At 33.6% G+C, this 23,765-nt stretch overlaps 3 protein-coding genes across 3 annotated transcripts in view; 1 reads left to right on the top strand and 2 right to left on the bottom strand.

The window, feature by feature from the left end:
• Window positions 1-901: 901 nt before the first annotated feature.
• Window positions 902-8,785, bottom strand: LOC798736 (uncharacterized). The gene is made up of 3 exons (XM_021473977.3): window positions 8,664-8,785; window positions 3,257-4,036; window positions 902-2,259 (listed from the first exon to the last, which is right to left on the bottom strand). The coding sequence occupies exons 1-3, from the start codon at window positions 8,686-8,688 to the stop codon at window positions 2,162-2,164; spliced, it is 903 nt and encodes a 300-aa protein (XP_021329652.1). The 5' UTR covers window positions 8,689-8,785; the 3' UTR covers window positions 902-2,161.
• Window positions 2,181-19,812, top strand: sult3st1 (sulfotransferase family 3, cytosolic sulfotransferase 1). The gene is made up of 7 exons (XM_682056.9): window positions 2,181-2,603; window positions 9,453-9,614; window positions 10,612-10,820; window positions 12,591-12,717; window positions 14,136-14,230; window positions 16,487-16,661; window positions 16,740-19,812. The coding sequence occupies exons 2-7, from the start codon at window positions 9,473-9,475 to the stop codon at window positions 16,871-16,873; spliced, it is 882 nt and encodes a 293-aa protein (XP_687148.1). The 5' UTR covers window positions 2,181-2,603; window positions 9,453-9,472; the 3' UTR covers window positions 16,874-19,812.
• Window positions 18,243-23,765, bottom strand: part of eif3d (eukaryotic translation initiation factor 3, subunit D) — a 14,178-nt gene continuing 8,655 nt past the window's right edge. Inside the window, 5 exon segments of the mRNA NM_200016.1 lie at window positions 18,243-18,335; window positions 18,419-18,512; window positions 20,161-20,353; window positions 20,434-20,576; window positions 20,656-20,785. Coding sequence (NP_956310.1) covers window positions 18,322-18,335; window positions 18,419-18,512; window positions 20,161-20,353; window positions 20,434-20,576; window positions 20,656-20,785 — 574 coding nt within the window. The 3' untranslated portion in view covers window positions 18,243-18,321.

Genomic DNA, 23,765 nt, shown 5'->3' with positions numbered 1-23,765 from the left:
CCTAATTTATCAAGAATTTTAATTAAAAAAAAAACATTTCAGTAAATATATTCTTATTATAACTTTTTTTGTCACTGGTAAAATATTTGAAGCAGTGTTTTCACTTAAACTTTGACGCAATTTTATGTCAGACATGGCACCCTTATCAGCTGCAGATTTTATTTTGAATGTGTCACGAGTTTCATCATCAGTTAATGAAAAGCTAAAAAATCAGAACATGTAAAGTTAAGAAATTTTTTTTTAATTATGTGATTAGTTTGTTTATCTCTATGTCCTGTGAAAATTACCCAGCTTTAGAGAGGGGGTCATTAAGGGCATAATTCATATTAATATTATAGAGGGTTAAGCTATCAAAAGGTTTAGGAATCCCTGGTTGAATCCCCTGGTGGTCTTCTGCTGCTGTAGTCCATCTGCCTCAAGGTTGGACGTGTTGTGCGTTCAGAGATACTTTTCTGCAGACCTCGGTTGTAACGAGTGGTTATTTGAGTTACTGTTGCCTTTCTATCAGCTGCAACCAGTCTGGCTATTCTCCTCTGATATCAACTAGACATTTGTGCCCTCAGAACTGCCGCTCACTATATAATTTTTTCCCCTAGAGATTGTTGTGCATGAAAATCCCAGTAGATCAGCAGTTTCTGAAATACTTAGACCAGCCCATCTGGCTATATAATTTTATTTTATTATTATTATTATTATTATTATTAAGAATTTTCATTAACAATTTCATTAAGAAGAACTTTTTTGCTGCAGTTTTTATTTATGTTCCAGGTAATAATGTTTTAGACATGGCTACCTGTTGCTACTGTTTACTGTAGGTTCTGTTAAGCAATATATTTGGTAACATAAGCCTTTATCAGCATTTTTAAAGGTTACTAAGGGTCCAGTTTCCTGCAACAGTTTATTTTTTTTTTATTTTGACTGTAGTTTGGTTTAATGAAGTTTAATTTCATCCCAGTGTGATTAATGCCTTTGCTAAATGTTTTACTAAAGTAAATAAGTGTTTTTGTTAAGTCTTAGATGTAATTTCAAATTAGTTATTAAATTTTTTTTTAATTAAACTGTCCCCTCAAACCTGTTACAATCTTCAACCTCGTCACTGTATTCTCAACCCTGTGAAATTAATATTATTTTTTGGAAAATAAAATAAGGAAAACAATTAAATATAGAAAAAAATTCTTGCTGAGTACCAACCACCATGATAGGGCCTAACATTATGTGGTTTTGTGTAAGACATTCATTCATTCATTTTCTTTTCAGCTTAGTCACTTTATTATCTGGGGTTGGCACAGCGGAATGAACTGCCAACTTATCCAGCACACTTTTACGCAGCGGATGCCCTTCCAGCTGCAATCCATCTCTGGGAAACATCCACACACACACTCATTCACACACTCTCAAACACGATGGAAAATTTAGCCTACCCAATTCACCTGTACCACATTTCTTTGGACTGTGGGGAAACCAGAGCGCCCGGAGGAAACCCACGTGAAAATGCAAACTCCACACAGAAACGCCAACTAACCCCTTCTTGCTGTGAGGTGACAGTTGGGTAAGACATCTAAATTTAAAACTTTTTTAAAAAAATTAAGGGACCAAAGAATGCATAAATTGTATAATTGTAACTTAAATCAAATTTAAATCTAAAACTTAAAAATGGTATATTTTAGCCATTACATTTATTTGACATATGAGCAATAGGTAAATGTGGGTTTTTATAGCAAAAGCTTTGTAAAATACTATTATTAACAATTCAGTTTTGTCCGTTACGAGGTTGAGAATAAAGGGTGTCCAAATAAGAATAAAACAGAAAATAAAGGCTTTAATGCCTGAGCTGGGAAAACATGATTTTTAAAAAAATTTATTTAAATTGTGCCTAATTATGTAGGTTATTTATTAAAATATAATCAATACACTTTTAAAAATTAAGTTTGCTCAAGCTGAAATATTATCGAATGGCAGGAATGACCCACAAATCATTAATCATCGGATCAATGTACCAACAATAAACGCGTGTCGCTCACAAAATAATATAACGTTAGTTTTGTTGTCAAGTTAACGCTGTGTTAACTGTATCAGTTACATATTTGAAGTAATGACGGCCTCTGGCGGTGAGTTGTGAAAGTTGCAAGAGTACTTTTTCAATCTTTTCCTTTTCCAGCTTTCACTGTTGTTTGCAGCTCAGAAGAGAGTTACTTCCGCCTTCATCGAGAGGAATCTTGTTGCTCTGATTGTCCCCAGCCCATCCTTTCTGCTCCACACCTGAAAAAAAACAAACAAGCGAAAATAATGATAATGCACTTGCAGGAATTAGCTGCATATTTTTTGTGACAACATTGACAACAGTTCTCCAAATATTTGCTGGTCTGGCCTGTTGAAAAGTATTATGGCTACGTTAAAAAAGCAACTAAACTAACTACGCCAGACTTGTTGATTTGCAGCTTAAATATCTTTAACTCGTAGTAAAAGACAGCAAAAACTGGGCGATAATCTAACTTAAATACAACAACCCTGCTTAGGCTAATACTGTAAGTTTTGCAGTGATAGTTACCTGGAGGAGCAGGAAAGACTGAAAACGACGTCGAGGTGTTTTTGCCCCCACACACGTGAGTAACACTGGCATGTTTAATATTTCAAGGTTTGATAACCGCGGTATGATACGCTCTTGTTATAGTATTTTGAATGTCAATATTTGTTTGTCACAACTTTTAGTTTAAAAAAACTCTCCAAAATAAAGTCTAAACAACTAGTCTAATTTCATTAAGCTGATTGTTCTGAGCTAAAGTTTCTTAAATTAACTTTAGTCCCAGGCTTAAACTGCTGTTTAGGTGGTGAAGGGGTAAAAAGCTTTTGAAATGAACTGAAAAATTAGCCAAACTCTAAAACCATGACAGGTGAAAGTTTAACGTTAATATCATTAAGCCAGTCAGACCTGCTGGTTTAGTTTTTTTTTTTTAAATTATTATTATTTTCTCCACAGGGTGGTTGAAAATTCTGTCATGACATTTAAGAAAAACAATGTTTTGTGTTTTTGTTTTTTGACTGTAAAAGTTTAGTAAAAAATGTATTAACGTGTGTACCTATATTTTTAACTTGAACATCATGTTTGGCCTATAGATAGTATAGCAACATACTTAAAAAAATAAAAATAAAACCATGATACATTTTGGGAAAGTTAATTGACTTTTTTTCACATTTTATTTCAAAATTAGCAAGAATGTCAATTTTTTCTGACCCATAAAGACATATATTATCTTACCATCCAGTGTCTGTTGTTCCATTCTCCTCCTTGACCTTCTTAACTCCTTTGCCTTCAGTGCTTCTCGTACTTTCTGTAGGTTCTCTTCCTTCAACTTTCGCTCTTCCTCCAGTTTTCTCTCCTCTTCTTTCTCCATTTCTTTAACCTTTTCCAACACATTTTTACTTGAGATCATTGTCTCTCCATTGGTCTCCATCATTTTCGTGATCTTAGCCAGAAGATCAGCCACCTGGTCCTCACCCGCTTTGGGATTGCTGTACAAAGCATGGAAACGGCCTCCACATTTCTCAACCAGCTTATACAGCTCCACATTCAACTCTACTTCTTGCTTTAGGCTGGAACCACGCAATTGCTTTCTGTCTAAGATGGTGAAGAGCACCAAGCTGTGTCTCCAAGCTTCTTGACCAAACAGCTCTATGTGTTCTTCCACGGCATGCCGCTCACGCTGGGAGAAGGAGAATGACAGTGGCACCACCAGCAGCAGAGCATGGGCACCAGGCTGGCACAGACTCATACTCATCATCATCTCTTTCTTTACGAACCATAGTGATGTAGAGGAGCCATTGACTTTGAACCATTCCCAACCTGGAGTGTCCACCACTTGCACCTGGCGTCCTCTCACCAGACCCTGACGTGCAAAACACACTCGTGTCTTCACCCCGACCTCATCAAAGGCTTTCTTGCCCAGAATGGCATTGCCAACAGCACTTTTTCCAGATTCTGTCACTCCGATCAGGACAAGTCTCAGTTTAGGAAGCTCAGAAAGGTTAATGCCTTGTTCTGCATACAGAAAAGCAGTATAGAGATGATGATTTTTATTTACTTTTTTACTGAGGTGAAATGAAACAGGCTGATCAAATTTATTACAATTTTAATCTTAGCCAAAAGAGGAAGATACTGTATTTACATTTTTAATAATTGAATTGAATTATTATTATAATATTTATAATAAAATACTCTATTTATAAGATGCATTTATTCAAATTATTTAGAATCTACATGGACATGTTCAATGTGAAAATGCTACTAATAATAACTATAACAGTAAAAATAATAATAATAGTAAAAATTCTTACTGATTTCATTCATATATGATTATCAAATCACATTAAGTTTATGCATGTTTTAAGCTAATCATAATAATTTATTCGAATTTTGAATTTGTAAGCATTTCCAACATAAAAACTAAATTATGTTTTGGTTTAATGTTAAATGTTTTATGAGTAAAAAATTACTTTGCAGCACTCAATGGTCATTTCTGGATCTAACAATAATTCAGGTTTTTGAAATTTCAGATGAGTTCTTTTTTGCCACAATTTTTAAAATTTAGTTATCAGTTTTTATATACATTAAATTTGAGCCTTTAAAAAAAAAAAATTCAAAGTTCTATACAACCATAAGATTGTTACATTTACTAAAGAACACATTCAAATTATATAATAATAATAATAATACTAATAATAATAATAATAATAATGAAAAAACAACTAAAAACACAAAATTTGTATAAAAAAATGGTCTTATATTCATAATGAATTAAAAGTGCAGCACATATGTATTAAAGAGTTAATCAGTATTGAACTGCATTGCCCACAAACAAACATTTTTCAAATGTAATTAATGAAAGGACTCCATATGATTTCAAATGCATGCTGTGCAGCCTTTTAATCTGTAAGTTATATTTCTAATTTTTTTGTTAAATTTATTTGTTTACATGGTCAACGCACATTCATAAACATTACTGTAAAATGTGCCACAATTAGCCAGAAAAGGCTATTTTTGATCTGTAGACCCTTTACAGAATGTTAAAGTCACACTTAAGGGTTGAAAGGCTCGTAAGGCTTGAAATCCACCTGATCCATTTAATGGAATTTAGTCTTCTTTGCATCTTCGTCTATACCAATAGACCATTTTTATTTTGGATCAGAAAATGTCAATTTCTTTCTATTTATTACAAAAACATATTTAAAAAATATATTAAAACGAAAAAGAATAATCAGCTGAATACAAATAAATTGTAAAATGTTCAGTAATGTGAAAAATTTACAGTAGTTTTAGTTACTACTACAGTAAAAATTCAGTTATTGCGACTGTTGCTGATAACGCTAAATGTATAAATCTAACATTCTAATTTGTACAACCCATATTTATTTTTAGTCTCATTTTTAATAAATGATTTAGTTATTCACTTATAAAATGTCTTGTTTCATTGCTAGATGTATAGTTTTTGAATAATTATTCATTGGCATATTTTTGATTATTGGTTGTTGCTACCTTTTGGTTAAATAACGTAATTGCTGCCTACAACGTCAAGCGTCACGTTAATGCGTTAGTTGCACAAGATGGCACTGGTGGAGCTTTTGAGACACAAGTTTGTGCGTGTTCACTTCGGGTGGAATGAAACTATGGTGAAGGTGGTGAAGATTTAGTGTTTTGTTACCAAAACTGAAAATGTTTAAAAAAAAAAAAAAAAAATGGAAGTATCAGCGACAGGAGAGAACATCTTGCATTAATTTACTTTCATTCTTTTCCTGATGATGCTAAAGTTCATGGTTGGTAGTTACTTTAATTCCATTGGGATTTTGTCTTTTTTTGTAACGTTTCTCTTCGTTGTGTTATAAACATTATTTCCTTATTAATAAAAGAAGCTCGACACAAAAATGTGAACCTGCACACACTTGCATCTCGGAAGCACACCAACGCCATCTTGTGCAACTAGCCTATTGTAAATGATGGTGATTTTAATCTTTACCATAAACATCAGTGGTTATATCCAAACTATAAACTGTTACAGTACTTCTGTGTTATTATATTTTATATTAATACTGTTTCATAACTAACTCAGACTAAGGACTAAATCGCTTCCTTGATTTTTGCATTTTTTAAAAGACAGATTTAAATGCAGCGTTTTGAAGGATTAATAAACATATGCATATCACTAACATTTATAATTTGTTGTGCGGGTGTTGAGATCCTGATCTTTTCATTAATCGTGCAGCTTACAGTGAGTGCATTAATGCAGGCTAAACTAGTAGTGACACCTTTAATAACCCACCCATATTATTTAATAACAAACACCTTCTAGGAAACCCACCACATCCAAATTAACTTACCATTTTTTCAACTTTTTTCGTCATCATTATATTTTTCAGGAAAGCCTAAATGAGTTCATACATGTGATTTGAATGACACAAGAGGCTATCTCTTTGCAATTGTTACAAATTTAGAAATGATCCACAAGTAAAAAAAAAAATTTATTGATCCACAGGTGTTCCAAACTGTGGATTGTGATTGTTACGAATCATGGATCAACCATGATCTGTTACACCCCTAATTTATGCTGTATAATGGTGTGAATTTATAGACATAGTGTGAGCCTTATAGCATATGCCATGTTCCAGTCTCCATCCAAAACTGCAAATATTACTTCCATGCATCCCCCCTACAATATGTAATTCATTAATTAATTTTTGAATGAGAAACTTGTTAATTGTATTTAAATTGTATTCAAATGCAACTCGTACCATCCTGCATCTCTCCTATCAACTGTAATAAATAAAAAAAACATATTAGCATTAGTATTGCTTGCTACAATGTTTCTCTTATTACAAAACCATTATAATAAACGCCTCAAAATTAGTGTTTTTTTAAAGGTATTTTTTATGGTAAAATAAAGTGTTACTGTATTTTACACGATTAGATAGCTCACTATATTGAACCCCATTTCTTACAAGATAATACAGATGAAGAAAAAAAAACAGACAAAATAAATGTAACACTAAAGCTACTGTAGCCATTTTAATCAACAGTGTGCGTAAAGTTATCTTCTACCACCGCCTATATTAGCTCTTTCATTTAACACACTCTGTATAAATCACATTACTTTTTGTGTTGCTTGGTTAGAATTGGAAGCAATAAAGACAGTAATAAAAAGGCTGTATGATTATCAGCTGCGCTATTGAAATGATTGCTCCCTCGGTAATAATCTTGTATAATGAGCACACACTAGATTGGTCTGTAGACACTAATTGCTTCATTAAATTTTTATTTGGTGAATGCCTTATTGATTTGGAGGTTTAGTGGAGGTCTTTTTTCATTAAATGTCACAAATATCACATGCTGAAGGTCTATCTCTATTGACATTATCGTATCATATTTATCTGATGGATGTAACTTTGGCCTTATTTCATCGCCATGACTACCTAATTACATCACCGCTGTTAGGTATGATTTAACAGCAGTAAACAAGGAAAGGTGTTCCTGTAAAATCAATATGACAGAAACTGCTCTTACTACTGAAACGCTGCAGTTTAAGTAATTCATATTCTGGGTTGTGATGGCCCCATCTAACATAGAAGGATCTCACAATTAGTCCATGAAGAAATCAAATATTCCTGACTTGCAAATGGATTTAATGTATGTATATTACTAGTAACTAAATAGCTTAAGAACTTTCCCAATGATTATTTGATGTATTTGTTGTGGAGTTGCAGCAATGAGTCACACACAATGTCGTTACAAAGTTTACGCACACAGACCAGGCACACGTGTTTAACTTTGCACTGTTTTTGCACAGAAAATGTGACAGGATACACGTTAATATCCATATCCGTTATGTTAATTTACAAAATAAACCTGATTTAACCGGGATTGGAGCGTCTTCTTTTATAATTGTGCTGACATGCAGCTGTGGTGATAAAGCAAAGACGGTAAAATCGCAGTAATTCATTACACACATGCACTGTTTTAAAAACGTTTTAAACTTGTAAAACTCATTCTAGATCACATTTGGTGATGATTGATGATCACAGTGAACTGAACAGATCTTTTAATCCCAGTTGCTTTCTGCACGTCCTGTCTTGTTGATATGATTATACGCATTACTACAGACAGAGACATGTTAATACGTGGCTGTCAATCAAATCGGTGGGTGGGGAAACCGCAATCCTACCTCATGTTGCGGTGGGCCTCAAAACGGGAGGGATTTAGATCCTATTTGTAATGTCAGAAAATTAATAAAATGACTCTAATATGACTGTGGACAAACTATGCCTACCCACAGTTCTGTCCAAACAGCTTCTAGAACATGATTTTCATCAAATGTACCCTTTAATTATTAAAGATAAATTAACATTTAGGCATATTTGAAGTATTGTATTGAATTGATTAACTAAAACAAAGGCAGTATATATACAGTCAAACTAGAAATTATTTATACCCCTGGCAAATTTTGACTTCAAGTTTAAAGACTTTAAAGACTTTTTAGAGAAACGTGCCATTTCTGCTCAGAAATAATTTTAGTTGAATGAAAGTAGCTTGCCAGTACTAGTTAAAATGTTCTTATTAAAAAAGCCACAGTTTAGTGTAAGATTAATAAAGGATAGTCAGTCCAGTAGAATTTACTGACCGTGCTCATCTGTTATTCCATCCATTCTCTTCCAGTCAGATTTTCAGCTGCTTTCTTTCTAAATGTTCATTATGTCCTGCTTTCTTGATGGTCTGTTTCATAGAAATGACTGGACTAATACATATTTCCTCTATCCTCTTATCTAAATATTGTTTCCCTGTATATTGTGAGTGCAATCTTGTGTTTACAACCTCACACATATCCAAAGTACAAACTATGAAGACCAAGCCTATATTGCTTCCTGAACTTTTATGGTGTTTAAGAAATGTATATGTTAATTTCTAATCCTCATTTAATTATATCAAAGCCTTTATGATAACACGTTTAATTATTGGTCAGTTATAGTTAATGCTAGTTAATGAATTTACCAACAAGAACAAGTAAAGAACAATACATTTATGTTTATTAATCTTTGTTGACATTAATTAATGAAAATGAAGTCGTTTATTGTTAATTCTTGTTAACTGAGTGCATTAATGTTAATACAAGTACAACTTTGTATTTAATCATGCAGTAAAGGTTGTATGATTAAAGAATTCTGTACAAGATTGTTCATAGATCATGTTAGTGCGTTTTAATACATTAACAGTAACTAATGCACCCTAAAATGTTGTCATTTTATTATTTCAAAAATATCATATCACTGTGAATGAAAAATCTAATGTTATTCTGTGTGATTTGCATTAATTATTAACATCTGAACTCATAAGACCAGAGCAGCAAGTCTCACTTTCTTTGAACATTGATTCCAAAGGTCATTTAATTTCCCCTAGTTTCTCTTCATTGCAGGTGGATAGACGTGCAGCACAATGGAACGTGTTAACAATTATTTGTCTAAATATAAGGGATATATTTTTGCAAAAGGTGAAGCCACTGCGGAGTACATTGACTCTCTGCAACATTTTGAGATTCGTGACAGTGATGTCTTTTTGGTGACGTACCCCAAGTCAGGTGAGAACAACTAATGTTACATTTTAAACACTGATGTATAAGTTTCTTATAAACATAGTTCAGTAATCCAGTCATTTTAAGGGTTTTTGTTTGTATAAGGATTAAATTAAATGAAAAAAAATTTTTTTATATTATATGCATAGCATAATAAATTCAAGTGTCTTTGTTTCAATTAAAATGTTAAAATAAGGGTAGAATGTATTACACAAATAAATAAAATAATAACATTTCAGTGGTGTTTTCTGTAAATCATGATATGATATTTAAAAAAAAAAAAAGATCACAAGAAGAGGTTCAAAACACCTTCTAATGTATGTGGATTTAATTAATAAATTATTTAAGATACTGTAAAAAAATGATGAGGATGAAGAAGATCTCAGTGAAGAGGTTTATTCTGCATAGCAGTCTCAAAGTACACGGCAGTACCCTGGTATCTGAACATTCTTAAACTCAAACCTTTTATATTTTAGATGTTGCCTTTAGACTTTAGATGTTAACAAAGTTGTTTCTTGACTGTTGACGCAGCTGTTTATTCTATGTAATGCAGTTTTCACACCATTGATGAGATGGTTTTCTGTGCCAAATACCCATCCCCATTCTGCAATTGTTACCATTTGCCCAAGATGTAGTCACCTCAAACAATGCTAAGACAACATACTGTTGACTTGTCTTTTCTCTCATAAATTAGCCCTTTTGGGAAATGAGCATCAACAGACCATTTAGAGTGGAAGTTAGGTCAAAGCAGACTTCATTTCTCACAATACTAAAAAAGATTTACGTGCAATGTTTAATTCAGCGTGTTCTTTGCTTTATTTTTTGCAATTATGATTTTTACTTGAAAATTCAGTTTAAAAATTGTTATATTTTAAGAGTTCTATCACAAAGTCTATTTTTTAAAATGTATATAATTAATACATTTCTTTTTGCCAATCCCACTCAAACCATAAAGATTTTTTTTACGTAAACATAGATTTTTTTTTTGTTTGTTTGTTTGCAGGTACAATATGGGTGCAGAACATCATAAATTTAGTTTGTGAGGACTCGCTTACAGAAAAAACTAAATATCCCAACAATCTTGAGCAGATGCCATGGTTAGAGTACCGTGAAGGCCGTGCTGACTATTCTCTGCGTCCATCTCCAAGACTATTTGCCACTCATCTCATACCTAGACTGATGCCACAAGGCTTAAAAAACAAGAAGGGAAAGGTAAATATCTAAACATTCCCACCGTGCTAATTGTAAAACACTTTCTTTAATTTGATTTTTAAGAGTTCACACTTAGATATTGCTTGATAATAATAGCAGGTTTGGAATGCTGTCCTCGGAGAGAACCCTGAGCTCAGAGATAACTAAGCCCAGGGTTCCCACTTGGTCAGTGAGCATGTAAGAGATCAGGTAGGCATTAAGAGTAAAGGAGGAAAGAGGGAAATGGGGTGGATGGTGGGATTTTTCAAAAAACTAACATAACAGAGTAAAACTGGTCGGGCTATTTATAGTGAGTTTGGAATGATCCGATTGGCTCCTTAATGATTACAAATGAGAGACCAGCCGTGATCAATCATCACGTGCTCCTCTCGAAATTAGTTTGTTAATAATACTTCACGTATTATTTATTTGTGAAACTGAACCATAAAACTTGTTGTACTGTAGTGTCATTTTTTTAAATTGAGATTTCACATTGGCGTCTTAAATGGATAGTTCGGCAAAAACAAAAATTAACTCGTGCTCAAGTATTTTCAAACATTCATGAGTTTTGTGCTTCGTTTAAAAGCACACAATTAAGTTATTTTGAATAAAGCTGAAAACCTGAAAAGTTGACCTACATAGTAAAGCTTTTCTATACAAGTGAAGAGTGAGTAAATAATGACAGCATTTTCAGTTTTTGGTGAACTATCCCTTTAAAGCTGCATAAATACAGTTTACATTGTCGTATAGTTTTTTAGGACAGGATAATAGTTGGTCGAGATAAAACCACTCGAAAATTTAGTGAAGTTGAAAGACGAGCAATTGAACCCTTGTGTACAAATATGTACTACCCCTTCATTATATTCATGGCTGTTTTTTGTTGACTTCCATTATAATCCTAGAGAACAAGTAATCGTGCATTCTTGATTGTTGTTGATTTTCGATGTTGGGAAGAATTAAAATGTGTAATTCTTTATTTGGCACTATTAACCCTTTAGATAGACCTGTGCAAAAAAAGTTTTCTGGCTTTAATATGGAGTTCTATGGAGTAAAACAGCAGATTATAATGTGTGTTTGTGCATAAATACACTTAATATGTTTAATATGTTCTGAGAGCTGAGCTGCATATTTAGATTTTCTCAGACATATCAAGGTAAGTAGAGATGTATCTCACTCTCACATACTATACTCAATATAGGCAGAAGCTTCTTTTTTTTGCACTGCATATGACGATCAATTGTAAAAATTAAAAACTGGCCACTTTTCAACAGCGGAAACCAGCAACAATCAAGAATGATTGAATTTTCGATGGCATGGCTATGCAATCAAAACATGTCATAATAATGGAAACAATGGGAATGAACATAATAAAAGGGTAGTACATTTGCTTAGAGTGTATCTAGATTTTTAAAAAATAATTTCAAAGCATTTTTCCAAAATGTGTGTCCAAATAAGATTTGCACCAAAAATCATTTCATTTTCTGACCAAAATCACTCCAGAGTGGATGAAAACACCCCCAACAGCACACAAAGGCTAAAGTTGTGCTAATGAAGTTGTAGCAATGCACATAACTAATCAAAAATTGAGATGTAAAATATTTACTTCATAGAAACATGAATTTTGCTTAATATCTTAATGACTTTTGGCATAGACGAAATATCAAAGCATTTTGACTCATACAATGTATTTTTGTCATTGAACAGCAAACACAGCAAACATACTTGTGCGAGAGTTTTGTGATCACATTTATTCAGAAATGTTCATTGCTCTACATGTTTTTTAAATCACAGATTATATATGTGAGAAGAAATCCAAAAGACAACGCAGTGTCATATTTCCACTTTTCCCACGTCTGGGCCAAAGTTGAGACCCCGAAGAGCTTTGAGGACTTTCTGCAGCAGTATCTAGCAGGAAATGGTAAGACTAAAAGCACAATGTAAAACTTTTCCCCAGCACTGGCAAGGATTGTAGGTTGATGGGAGTGAATAACCAGCACTCTCACCATCCTCAATACCAAGGCTGAGGTGAGTCCCTTAAGGAAGGCACAGATCTCCCAACTGCTCCCCGAGTGTATGTGTGACACAAATATGTAAAATGACATGGGTATGACACAGGTATTACAAAAAGGAAGTGAAATATGAGGACATAGATGACGTCCTCATTTCTCAAAAAGCTTATAAATTCCACAGGATGAGTTTAATCAGAGAGTAAAGCTGTACACACTCCTTTGATGGTTGAGTTTAGGGGTAGGGTAGGGTGAGAGCAATACAATATACGGTTTGAACAATATAAAATGAATGGAAACCTATGTAATGTACCCACTTTTCACAAAAACAAACATGTGTGCGTGTGTGCGCATACTTGGATGGATTAAATGCAGAGCACAAATTCAGAGTATGGGTCACCATACATGGAAACATGTCATGACTTTACATTTTTATAAAAAAAATGCATTGCTATTTTATATATTGCAGCACAAAATTTTAAATTTTATTATTAACAGAGTAAGTTGGTCCCCTTTGGCCCAACACATTATTTATAGATTTTAATTTACTTTTGCTATTATTGTTAAACAATTCATGTGGGAAAATAGATTTGTCCCATAGGTAATATCTACAGTTGAAGTCAGAATTATTAGCCCCCCCGTTTATTTTTCCCCCAATTTTTTCAACACTTTTCTAAACATAATTGTTTTTCTAACAACTAATTTATTTTATCCTTGCTATGACGACAGTAAATAAAATTTGACTAGATATTTTTCAAGACACTTCTATACAGCTTAAAGTGACATTTTTAAAGCTTAATTAGGTTAACTAGGCAGGTTAGGGTAATTAGGCAAATTATCGTATAATGATGGTTTGTTCTGTAGACTAACAAAAATATATAGCTTAAAGGGGCTAATAATTTTGACTTTAAAATGTTTTTTAAAAAATTAAAAAAGAAAAAAATTCCCTTTCTCTGTTAAACATCATTTGGGAAATATAATTTTTTTTAATAAAAATCAACCGTGCATATATCATTTTCTATATTTAAAATGAAGTCAATATTAGCAGCTGTATGATTGCAGATTGACTTAATTTGTACTAATTTTTACTGAAAAGAATAGATTTCAGAAATAGACATGTAATTAATGAAAATATTGGACAGTAATCATATTAAATACAAGTAGTATTAAAATAAAAAGCATTAGTGTTTTTTCCTTATTGTTCAGTCTTCAAATCCCTCGAAAAATGTAGATGGTGGATCACCTTGCCTCGACTTACCTTTAAAAAGAATACAGAATTTTGGGATTTATACAGTAGGTGTGATTTTTAAATGATTAAATTATCTTTTAGTTGGCGGTTCGTCTTGGTTTGATCACGTCAAAGAATGGTACAAAGAAAAGGAGAACTACGACATACTTTTCCTGTCATACGAGGACATGATCATTGTGAGTAACCACAGCTTTATATTAAGTCAATAATAGGGCTGCACAGTAAATCGATTCAGCATCGATATCGCAATGTGATCATTTGCTATAGTCACATCGCAGGATATATGCAATGCTGAGTTTGTATTATAATTGATCATTTGCATGTGTTTTTAATGGCTGTGATTGTATGATGATTTTAAAAGCATTCAGATGTATGACATTGTATTATTTTTTACCTTAACTATGATTCATTTTATAGAATTTTTTTATCATTCAGTTACTGTACTTGAATAGACTCAGGAAACGATAAAACACTTCATATTAATTGTATATTTTTCTTGACTGTATTTATAGATTGTTATGCATCAAAATACTCACAACACATGCAAATACAAAAATGAATTGCAAATAGCACAGGCCACAAGGAAAATATGTCATGGGAACCCAAAAATTGTATAAATCGTTTTGTAGATTTTATGGAGATGCACTCCCACTGCAGAAACATCTCAATCAATCCCACATTATACATTCTTTCCAAATTGAGATATTAAGAAATTGTATTCATATTGCAAAAAAAAAAAAAAAAAAAAATATATATATATATATATATATATATATATCGTAATGTCACGTTTTTACAATATCGTGCAGCCCTAGCATATGAGTTAAAAAAACTAAAAGAAAAGTGTTTACTTTTTGAGCGGACAACAATGACTTGCATTTTTTTAAATATTTATTTAGACTCAAGACAACAAGTAATTTGTTAGTATAATGCGTTTGTATTAAAAAAAATTAATTTGTCCACCATTTTGAGAACAAGAATTGTTTTATTACACATTAAAAGACTCTATTTAAGGATCACAGTGAAGCTCCAAAATATTATTTGGTGTTGAAATGTTTTACTTTGCCACTGTACTTAAAAGATATATATCCTTAAAAGATATATAACATATAACCTTAAAATGTATGGTCCCACTTTATATTAAGTGTCCTTAACTACTATGTACTTACATCAAAAAAATAAATACAATGTAATTACTGTGTTTATAATGTATTTGAGAACACTTGTGGTGCTTTTGAGTTGGGATAGAGGTTGGGTTTTGGACAGGTTTGGTGGCATGGGTAGGTTTAAGGGTGGGTGAAGGTGTAAGGGATGGTCAACAGTGTATTTACAAATGTAATTACAAAAGTTAACTACAGATGTAATTACATGTATTTAATCAAGCATTAGTACACAGTAAATACATGTATTTACACAATAAGTACATTGTAGCAAACTATTAATTCCTGTGTAAGTACATATTAGTTAAGGATACTTATAAAGTGGGAACAAATTTATATATACACTAGATCATGTCATTCGCCATTTAGAACACTTTATAGTACTTTAGCACGTTTTCAGTTATGTAGAAAGCAAGCAAACTTGTCATATTGTGACAATGTGACTTACACACTCTTTGTCCTAAAGTGACTACTGTGTGCAGGAATTACACTTATAACTAAGCCATACTTGCATGCTATTTTGGACTAAATATAGAGTAGCATGGTAAACAATATAGGGAGCACATTACAGGTTGTCATTGTTCAAAAATGAACCAATGTGAATAGAAAACCAACTTCACCTCGGTAAAGCAGGCTTAGCGGAAAAGCGCTGTTTACTTATGTTCTGTTGTTAAATTAAATAAACATCTATATTATCGATGCTGTAAAAGGCTCTTATGAAACTTAAAATAGTCACATCAATCGTTTGCTGGATGATTTTAGTGGCTGAGCAACACTTCTGTGCATATAACCCATTCATAATACAACACAATCTACATCAGCTTTGCGTGACTAAAATAGTGTTAAACAGAACATTACCTGTCTATAAGAAATACTTCAGCTATGATGTTGCTCTTCCTCCAGAGTACAAAAGTAATTCCAATATCGATTCAGCATTTGGTTTTACCGCTGTCACTCGTGCGAACAGCTGATCAGTCTATATGAAGAGCTGCATAGATGTACAAATCTACATTTTTTTGACAGTCTGTTGAGCTACGTATCAAGCAAAGGTGCAGACAATCACCTACTGCACCTTTAAGCTTGATTTTGTTTACAATGATGATCTGACATTATTATTTAATTAGCTCTTTCTTGCATTTAATGTTTTATGCATATAATGCTTTTATGCATTTTATTTGATGAGAACTCCAAAAAGAAATCTTTCGTCATTGACCAATGTGCAGAATAAGACATTTGTGTGCATGTCTTCCTGATATTTGCCATTGCTTTCAGGATCTCAGGACGGCAGTTGAGAAAGTCAGCAGATTCTTGGGGAAAAATCTTGATGCTGCTGCTGTCGCACGTATTGTGGAAAAAGCCACGTTTAAAAACATGAAGCAGGACCCCAAGGCCAACTATGAATTTCTCCCCAACACTGTGCTGCTCAAGCCTCAATTCTTGCGCAAAGGTTGGTGTTCAAAGATCACAATCCTGTAACATGTAGACACTCTGCTTTTGTGTGTGTGTTAATGGTTTTCTGTTGCAGGCACTGTAGGGGATTGGAAAAACACATTCACCGTGTCACAAAGCGAGATGTTTGACCAGATATTTGAAGAAAGGATGAAAAACGTACCATTGAACTTCATCTTTGATTTAGACACCAAAACAAACCAGAAGTAGTCACATAAATAACCAAAGCATTGTTTGTCTTGTGGGCATTAAGATGTTTTACTGGTTTATGTAAATGTCCAAAGAAAAATCTAATTTTGTGCTTCTTCTCAATTACAGCTAGTTTCTACATTGACTAATGCATCACTAAAATCCACATTTTTGACACTTGACCACACAGTTCTTATGCTGCACGTGTCGTCATCCTTCGTCTCAAAATAATACGTTTTTCTTTTATTCCAAAAATCTTTAGAATGTGTATATATATTAAATCTAAAAAAACTTTGGGTTAGAAATGTATAATTAAATATTTAATTTGTTCAAATTCAAAGGATTTTTTTAAACCCTCAGATCTATGCCAAATATTGTCAATTGACACTTATGACTGATTTTGTGGTCCAGTCACATTTGTATTTAGCAATAAGGATTCATGAAATCATCAATATATTGCTATTTTCCATCATATTTAGAAACTATAGAAGCCTGTTTCTGCGAGGTAAGAAAATAACTGATGCCTTAAAATTACAATTATTAGACAAAAAGTTAAATAAAAATTATGACTTAAGTTGAATTTATGACTTCGAGACCTGTGACTTATGACTAAAAATATGATAAAAAGTAGAAATTATGACTCCTTTCAAAATTACAAAAGTTGAAACTATGACTTTAGTCAAAGGTATGAGAAAATTATAAAACAAAATTATGACTTTAAAAAGTCAAAGTTATGACTTAGTAGGTCAAAATTATTAGATAAAAATGAAAATTGACTATAAAAAGTCATAGTTAAGGCTTAAGTCATGAGATTTAGAGAAAAGACTTTTTAAATATTATAGACAAAATTGTGATTTGATTAAAAATTTTAAATTATGAGAAAAAAAATTATGACTTAGTAAGTAAATTGTAAAGTCGTCATTTCTACTTTTAAGTGTCATACTAATTTAAAATCATGAGATACAAAGTACAAATTATAATTTAAAAAATTGAAAGTTATGACTTAAAAAAAATAAATAAATTATGAGATAAAAAGACAATTATTATTTTCAAGCTCTGACTCTACGGTATCTTCCAAGATATTTTGCCTCTTTTAGGGTTAACATGCACTGTGGATTAAAAAGCATTAAACTACTTATGCCCAACACAACTTTATGCAAATTTCAGACCATTATTTTAATTTGACATATTTAGGAGCTTCAAGAAATAGACTTCATCAGTTTGTCTGATCCATTTAAGTCCATGTTTTAACAAGCAAGTTTAAATTGCAATCATCATTAGTATGGAAAAGAAGGTTATTACCATCAAGCTCCAGAACTGAACTTGTGATGATTAAACTCCACAACTAAGCTGTGTGTGTTCATTTTGAGAGAGACATCAACACAGTATATGAATAATACTCAAATCTTTATTCAGCTCTGACAGCTTTGAAACACAGAATGCAGACAGCTGTGGTAGATAATGACAGCTTAATTGTCTTCGTCTGTTGAGGGAAATCAGAAAAATGTATAAGAAACAGAGAAAACCAGAGACAATATTTACAAAGACATGATTTGTTATCCTTACCCTCTTCTTCATCCTCCTCGTCCTCATCATCTTCCTCCTCGTCTTCATCTGAGCTGAAGGTTCCATCAGGCAGGCTGTACACCCTGATGACTTGCTGTAAAACAACACGAAACAGGAGTTACGCTTTCATAACTAAGCAGATTACGGCAGAGAAGTACATTGAAGTTGCCAAGGTAATTCCTACTGGCTTGCTATTGCAGCTAAAATGAACACAGAGAAGCTGTGCAAGTGTTTTAAACAATGCTTGTCATATTTACTCAATGCATGGTTTATTTTATATACACATATATACAAGAGAAAAGACTTTTTCATTTTGCCAAATATCTTGATACTGCAATAACACTACAGCTGAGTAATAATCATAAGAAATGTCAAATCTATAATTATACTCTGCAAACTAGAAGCATTTAATAGACAAATAAAAACGTTTGTTTGTTTTGAGAGGTCAAATTGAAGTTTTTTTCTTTAAAACAAGCTATTATTATATATACATACAGCTAATAATAATAATTGTCCATTGAGAAAGTAAAATAAACCTATTTTTGGATTAGTTTACTCTCCTCATGGGCTTTTTAAGGAGAAACTTGGTTTATTCTGAAAACAAGATCTGTATTTTAACTAGTCAAAAAAATTCTTCTTTGACTAGAAACAAGGAAAAAAAAAAAACTATAAATTTTTTTTATTTTGCAATGACAAACGTGAACCCACAAGCGGTATGTTTGAATAAATCTATGACAAAGACCAGTGTTGAGCACGTTCCTTAAAGAGTAATTAGTTATTCACTCAGTTACTATTTGTGAGAAGTAACTATAACAGAGTTACATAATTATAAATGTAAATATTTACATAGAAAAGTAACAAAAAAATGCAAATAAATGTAAAACATTGTACACTAATCTACACTAGTTTAATGTTTTTGTGGGACAATGTGAGAGACTGCGGCAGCATGTCCTCAACTATATATCTATTTTGTTTAATTCTGTCTGAGTAATAAGGGTTTGCAGTGAAGGAAACATTTTTTTATTTGCTTTGACGATGGGCTTCGTCTCCTTTAGTAGCAGAGCTCACGTTATTACCCGAGTAGCCAGTAATTTTGTGGTTGGCATGTGATGACGTGAGGTGCTTCATTAGATTAGAATTACTTGACACTGACACAGAGAGACTTTTTTTCCCTGGACATAATTTGCACGATAAATAAACATTATTGCCTTTCACATAAATGAGGGAAAAGTAGTGCTTATATTTCCAGTTTGCAAATGCTTCATTTGAACTTGTTGGATTTGGCATCGTTCTGATTCCTGGTCATTGGTGTGTGCGTGTGAGAATGACTGTGTATGTGATTGTGTGTAATAAAAGTTTCTGAATTCAAAATGAATTCAGTCCAGTTTCTGAAATATGTATTAAATGTGCATTATTTGTCCTAATTCTTGCACATGATTTTAATTTGAGATTTTTAAATGAAGATTTTCTAGTTTGTTTTTATTCTGATTTTGACAGCGGGTGACAATTGTTGAAATTACACCAAAAAATATGTAAAATTTAATTCAAACACTTTCAAGGACCTTTTTTTGTTTGTTTTGTTTGTCAAGCACTTTCCAGGTCTTGTTTAAAATTCAAGAAGCATGGGAACCCTGTTATCTGGTATCATAATGTACCATTAAAAAAACACCAGTTTAACTTTTAATTAAAATGTGTAGCGTTATCAAACCAATTTCATAACTATTGTTTTACGAGCACCTCACCTTATTGGGGTCTTTAAGGATGAGGTATTTGCCCTCCTCCAGCTTGCGGCAGATGTCGATCACGCAGCGAAGGATCCCCCAGGCGTTCTCCATGCTCAGATTAATCTGGCTGGCAAACTCATTGGGCTTGAACTGCTGTGTGCCCAGAACCACATGCCTAGAGGAGTCCTTGACATGATAACGGGACACATACCTATAAAAAGACAGACATGTAGTGAGAAAACTACTAGAAAAAAAACAAAACACATTAACACAGTGTTATATGATATTCACCCTAATTTGAGGTACTCGGATCCTGCAAGAATGGCACAGCAGGTCCAGCGGGCCAATTTGTAGCTGTTGTTCTTGAGCTCGGTGGCCAGAACGGCTCCTCTCTGAGAGTCCAGTTTCTGTCTCCAGTCCACTCCATTGCAGTACTGCGGAGAGCACAGCGTTATACAAGCTGGATTTCTAAAATTGTAGACTACGTTTCTATATATGCGTGTTGGATCTTACTCTGGAGTCCCACTCGTTCAGGGTCTTGACATTGATGAAAGAGACTTCTCCATTTGCTCCAGTCATCACTCCATCATGTTCACAGCGCACAATGAGGTCAATGTCTTCACCCAGCTTCCACCTCCGGTACCTGAGAATCAAACGGGGAAAAATATGATTGATTTTTTTTTACATTTTACAAAGTGCATGACAATTATTTCATCATATCATGTGATGAAATCAACCTGATTCTCTATTATTTTTTAAAAGAAAAAGAGTGAAAAAAGGACATGAAATTTAATTTTGGCAAAAAACAACTTGTCAGTTTAAAAGTAGCATTAAAAAAAAATTAATTAATTTATTGAAGCTGCACTGCTACCCAGGACGACAGAGAACAGTGGAGAATAATAATTTTAGCTAATGAATAGAAAAAAACCTGACAAAATAACCAATTCATGGCAATAACAAGTGTGGTCCCTCGCTATAACACGGTTCACTTTCATGGTCTCGCAGTTTCGCAATCGTGCAATTTAACAAGCTTTTTTTCTACAGCGCATTGTGTTCTGTGTCCTGATTGGCTGTAGATCATTGTTGATCATCTTCTACGTGTCCTGTCTCCTGTACAGTAGGCTTGGGCGGTATTACGGTATTATGGTATACCGCGGGATCTAAAAATAGCAACGGTGTCAGTTTCAATACCGTTATACCGTCATAAAATATTAAATATCCTTTATTTAATGCCTACAAAAACGTATGTGTGGTTGTCATCACGGGACAGTGTGGAGGAGAGAGGGAAAGGAAGGGGGAGAGGGAGAGGGAGGGAGAGAAGGGGGAGAGGGAGGGGGAGAGGTGACGTGACGAGTCGCGCTTCAAAGTGTCCTGCAGTTTGGGAGTTTCAACTGAACAGAAGGGAGACGTGGTTAATATGAACGAGAGGTCTGCATTAGAGCTAAAGATCTTTGACCGAACCCGGTGAGACCCGAAAAAATCCAAATCCCTGCATTAAAATCCATCCCTGCAAAGGTAAAACAAATGATGACGAAGTAGTAAAAAAAGAGAATTTTGACGGCGGTCAAGTCAGTCACTAGCTCAGAAGGAGCGGTTATTCCAGCCGCAGGTATTTGGCGGTCGCTCATACACTGCGTATTACGGTAGAGCCCTAAACCGCAAGCTGACAGGTAAAAAGAAGAGGCCATTCGCTAAAGTGAAACTGCTGTCATGGAAAATTAAATGCATGTTCCTGACTGGTAGAAGATGAACAAACAATCCTACCAAAAACTTGCAAAATCAGCCGGATCAGAACTCTGCATCTCGACCTGTAGCAGCAGGAAAGGGTGTTCAGCTGCTGGACGCACCATGAGTGAGAGACTGCGCTAAAGGCAGTGGATTTAATAATGTTCCTCCACAAACACACGTAGCCTAATCTTGGTGCGTAAAGGGTTTTTAAATTATATATAAATATTAAATAAACCATATAATCATAATGTAGACAGAGTATACAGGCTAATGGTGGCATTATTCTTTTATTATTCAGCTTCACCGCCGCCCTAATGCCAGATTGTGAAGAGAAGTGGAGAAACAACTTGCACAGCCTTTATCTTAATTTCGTTATTGCCAAAATACCCGTCACCATTTACAGTTTATTTTAATTTGATTTGTTAAGCAAGATTACTTTCCATTGGTGTGTAGGCTAATTTAAAGGCTAAGTGCATGTACCTAGACCTATAGAGTGCTGAGATGTTACGATGTTACAGCTGTAGGACTTATTTTATTTCTTTGTTCCAACTTTCAAGTGGCCTATAGTCTACGCTTGTTACGAATAAATGATGTTAAAACATATAAATGACTCATTCTTGAAAAAAATGCATTAGAGCTGTGTGCATGAGCACATTTTAATGTAGGCTGTGAACGGGTTTGGGCTGTATAAAGCTGTCAATCAAAATGTACCTGTCGGACTTGGGACCTATCGGGTATAACTGCTGTTCCGCGGGAGCCGGCCAGATTTCTTACGGTGTGGGAGTAAATTTCTGAATAAATCGCGGGAGAGGTGTGTGTGTGTGTATGTGTAAAAGGGAGAGAGAGAGAGAGAGAGAGAGAGGTGCTGTGCGCCGCTTTGCGCTCTCTCTCTCTCTCTCTCTCACCGCGAGCCTAAGGCCAACAGTTTGGTGACGCTGTCTGAGCCTTACGTCATAATTTTTTTTTTATTACGCCGGTAATACCGGATACCGGGGTAAAATATGGAGGCGGTTTGACGGTATCAAAATTTGGATAACGCCCAAGCTTACTGTACAGTACAGAATGCGTTCAGCTTTACCAAATTTACATACATTTTCGATCGCTAGCTGTGTAACTAAAGTGCTGTAGAGTATTCTAGCAAGTTTTCTCCCAACAATTTCTGCACCGTCAAAGGCACCTTCAGTAGCACTCAAAAGAGGAAGATGCCAACAATCGCACAAAAAGTTGAACTTCTGGACATGCTAACGGAAGGCAGAAGTTACGCAGCTGTAGGGCGACATTATGAAATAAATAAATGAAAATCAAATGGTTTAGATCTTCGGTTTCTTTGTTATAGTGGACTTATTTTTCAACAAATTTGTGAATTTTGAGCATTTAAACAAGAGAGCAAAGTGTGAAAATCTTAATGCCTGACAGAGAAAAGTGTCTAAAGTGTGTAGTGAGAGGTTTTACAGCCTTCTACAATCTAAAATCTACAATCATTGTAAAATATAAAGCAGACTACTTCGTGGATTTCACCTATTGAGAGTTATTTTTTAGAACGCAACTCCTGCGAACAAGGGACTACTGTACCTTACTTTTCCTATACATTTCACATATTTTTCTTAGAATGATGGGATAAAAAACAAAATGATCTAAATTCTTATTTAATTGAACCCGATTCTTTGGGATTTTAAAGAAAGAAAATAATGTCAGTATTTAAATAAACTAGATTTATTTTTTTTTTACAACATTTTTTATTACAAGCACCCATAAAAGGGATAGTTCAGTCATCATTTACTCAACCTTGTTTCAAACCTTTAGGAGTTTAATTCTTCTGTTGAACACAAAAGATGATTTATTTATTTATTTTTAAATGTTGGAATCCTGTAATCATTGACAGACTTAATATTTGT

Source organism: Danio rerio, chromosome 3 (assembly GCF_049306965.1).
Source record: "Danio rerio strain Tuebingen ecotype United States chromosome 3, GRCz12tu, whole genome shotgun sequence".
Lineage (NCBI taxonomy): Eukaryota > Metazoa > Chordata > Actinopteri > Cypriniformes > Danionidae > Danio > Danio rerio.
Note: the sequence above shows the minus strand (reverse complement) of the source record. Positions and strands in the feature narration are given on the sequence as shown.